This window comes from Bolinopsis microptera, chromosome 1 (assembly GCF_026151205.1).
Source record: "Bolinopsis microptera isolate Bmic1 chromosome 1, MBARI_Bmic_1.0, whole genome shotgun sequence".
NCBI lineage: Eukaryota > Metazoa > Ctenophora > Tentaculata > Lobata > Bolinopsidae > Bolinopsis > Bolinopsis microptera.
Window position 1 is genome coordinate 2,816,323 of NC_087072.1, and position 3,211 is coordinate 2,819,533.

General features: G+C 45.0%; 1 protein-coding gene across 1 annotated transcript; it reads right to left on the bottom strand.

Moving 5' to 3' along the window:
- Positions 1-328: 328 nt before the first annotated feature.
- LOC134825946 (uncharacterized) lies at positions 329-2,179 on the bottom strand. Its single transcript, XM_063838154.1, has one exon. The coding sequence runs from the start codon at positions 2,177-2,179 to the stop codon at positions 329-331; it is 1,851 nt and encodes a 616-aa protein (XP_063694224.1).
- Positions 2,180-3,211: the final 1,032 nt, after the last annotated feature.

Sequence of the window (3,211 nt, forward strand, 5' to 3'; positions counted from 1 at the left end):
CTATTGCATCCGCTCGCCCGTATTCACTGACACATGCCACACCTGGGTTTAGTATGAAGATGTACGCATATTCACCCAAGATGCGGAGATGCCTCAGTTTAGCAAGTTGAGATACAACAGCAAACTCACAGGAGCATGGATCAGAATCATCAGTTACCAACCTGACACCGTTTCGGGGCTTTAATCGCAATACGGTTTCCTGTCAGGCGCCCCAGCAGTCCACCCTTGAACCACCATCTGATCCGAGAGTCACTTGAGGAGACCCGTTAGAGCTCGCAATTGGCGACGAGATAACGTTTATGGTTCCTCTAGATGTTATAGTGAACTCTCAAGCTCCAACCTTCCTGAACTCCCACTCCCTCTTTCTCGATAACAAGTAAATCCATCTGGAACAGTGGGCTGCCTCTTTCCCACTGTCCCGTACCAGCTTCTTCAGCTCTCTTCCTCTAAAACCAATCCTCCTCGCAGCTCTCTCCAAACTCTGCGCAACCACTCCCCTAGCTCCAACTTCGACTGCGGCATTATAACAGCACCAACCTTTCGCCTGAATCTCAGCCTGCAGACCACTGTATCGGTCGAGTTTGTACTCGTGCGATTCAGCGATCCGCTCTTCAGATGGTACTGTTAGCTCCCACCAAATAACTGTCTTTGCCGACCTTGAGAATATCACAAGGTCCGGCCTCAGCCGTGTTTCCACAATCTCACTGGGAAACTTAAGCTGCCCCTCAAGGTCTGACAGCACTATCCAATCCCGATACCCACTCAGGATCCCAAAACCACGACTCTCCTTCCGGTCGTCTGTACCTGCTTTTCTCCTCCCAGCAGGAACAAAATCAATGAACTGTCTTCCATTGCCGGCCTTGTTCTTATAAGTGTTCACTCGGCGATCACAATGGAAGACAACCTGTTCAGAGATCTGCTTCAGAACCTTGTCGTGCCGCCATCTATACCTTCCTTGACTAAGGGCCACCTTACACCCAGCCAAAATGTGCTGAATGGTGCCCATCCTCTCCTCACATAACTTGCACTTCCCATCCTCATCTTCACTCCACTTGGAAACCATAGAGGGGGTTAAGAGGGTGCCGTACACAGCACTTAGCATGAACCCAATAAGTGAGTCACCATACTTAAAAAGTGTATGCCAGCTCAAATCCGTCTTCATTACGAGCTCTCTCCACTCACCCCACCTGCTCTGCATCTCCAGAGAACCTACTTGCACCTCCCTCTCTCTTTCAATGTTCTCCTTCACTCTCAGCATAACCTCCCTCTCTCTTTCCCGCTCATCCATCCTCTCCCAAGGTTTTTTCCAGTCACCAAAACCGATGCCAACTCTTTTTTGAGGTTGCACCATCCCTCGCACCGATTCACAGACCAAATCTCTTCTGGCCTCTTCCAGTTCTGTCTCAGGCCTCCAAACTCTACCAGAACGAACTTGGGGCTGGACTGCTTTAATCAGGTCATCCTTAGATGTCTGATAAGATTGCAACAGTCGACACTTCTCTATCTTCCATGTATCTGTCAAGCTGCTCACCGGTAAGGCCACACTGGATGATTGACTGAACAGACAAAGACCACTCAGAGTGTGCCCCACCCCTAACCACTTTCTGAGGAAACTGTTGGTATTCTGTTCCCATCTGGTAACTGTTGTGAACGGAATATCATAGATGGCAAGAGGCCACTTCAGTTTTGGAAGGACCATGTACTGATATCCCCAGCACTTCTGGAGTCCAGTAAGGGAACTTTCATCGAGTCTCCGAAGAAAAGTGTTAAGGTCGACCTTGGTTGAGTCGATGACTGATTTGTCATTTCCTTCCACTCTTATCCATCTCCCAAGGAATTTTATCGGCTTCTCTGACACATTCGGAATCACCTCACCACCCAACTGCAAACACAACTCTCTCTCCACCTCCTCCTCTCCTACCACTACCTCCTCAACCCACCTCACAGCCACTCCCTTCTTCAACACCAGTGCTCTGGACTTGGAGGACTTTAACTTAAATCTGGACCAGTCCACATACTTCTGAAACACATTGAGTAACGTTTGCATATCTTCTGCACGTGCGGTGGTCAGACAGCTATCGTCCATAAACAGCTTCAGAGTTGGTATTGGTGTGTCATCCTTGATGTACTCAATGCTTCTCGGAACCTTAGACTTTAGGTGTTCATGCCCAAGGTTCATGCACAAGACAAACAAGATGACTGATATCACACACCCCATGAAGATTCCTATCTCAAACTGCTGCCAGTCTGATGTCACCGTTCTTGAGGAGAACCTTCCGAATACCCCGGAGAAGTACCGTAGGATAATGTTGATAACCTTCTCAGGGACGTTGTAGAAACGGAGGGCCCTTACTATTCCTCCTGTATATAAATGACCTATGCAACGTATCTAATAAAGGCAAGTTTATCTTATTTGCTGACGACACTAACCTATTCGTTTCTGCAGACTCGAAAAAAGACGTTTATAATGTAGCTAACGATATTCTTTCGTCTATTTCTAGATACATGAAATGTAATCTACTACATATTAACGCTAAGAAGAGCTGTTATATGTATTTCTCCCCAAACAAACGTGTAAATGAATCGTCTACATGCAGTACACCCGATGATTTAAATCTCTCCATAGACGGCTCCATAATAATACGTGTTAAAACAACTAAGTTTCTAGGTGTGCTGATTGATGATAAACTGAACTGGAAACCTCACATCGAATCACTAAATAAGAAACTAAGAAGTGCTTGTGGACGTATTTACCGCATAAAAAACTGTCTACCTATAAAACTGCACAAGCAGATATACCACACACTATTTGAATCACACCTTACGTTCGCCATCTCAGTATGGGGTGGTGTCTCTAACCAAGTTATCAACCCTGTATTCTTAACACAGAAGAGATGTATTAGAATAATTTTTGGAGATGCAAACTCATACCAAAACAAATTCAAAACATGTGCTCGTTCCAGACCTATTCAATGTAAAATACTGGGTAAATATGAGTCTAATGTTAATAACTCTGTTAATCCACGTATTAAACCATGTGCAAAGTGTGTCCGCTCTAAATCGGTAGTTCATAATAAACTTGTTAGACCCTTATGTTGTCAAAAACTAGGAGCTGAATTCTTTTCCAAGGAATCAACCAAACCATTATTTAACAGTCATAAACTCCTTACTGTTCATAATCTTTACAAACTTCGTACTATAACTGAACTTT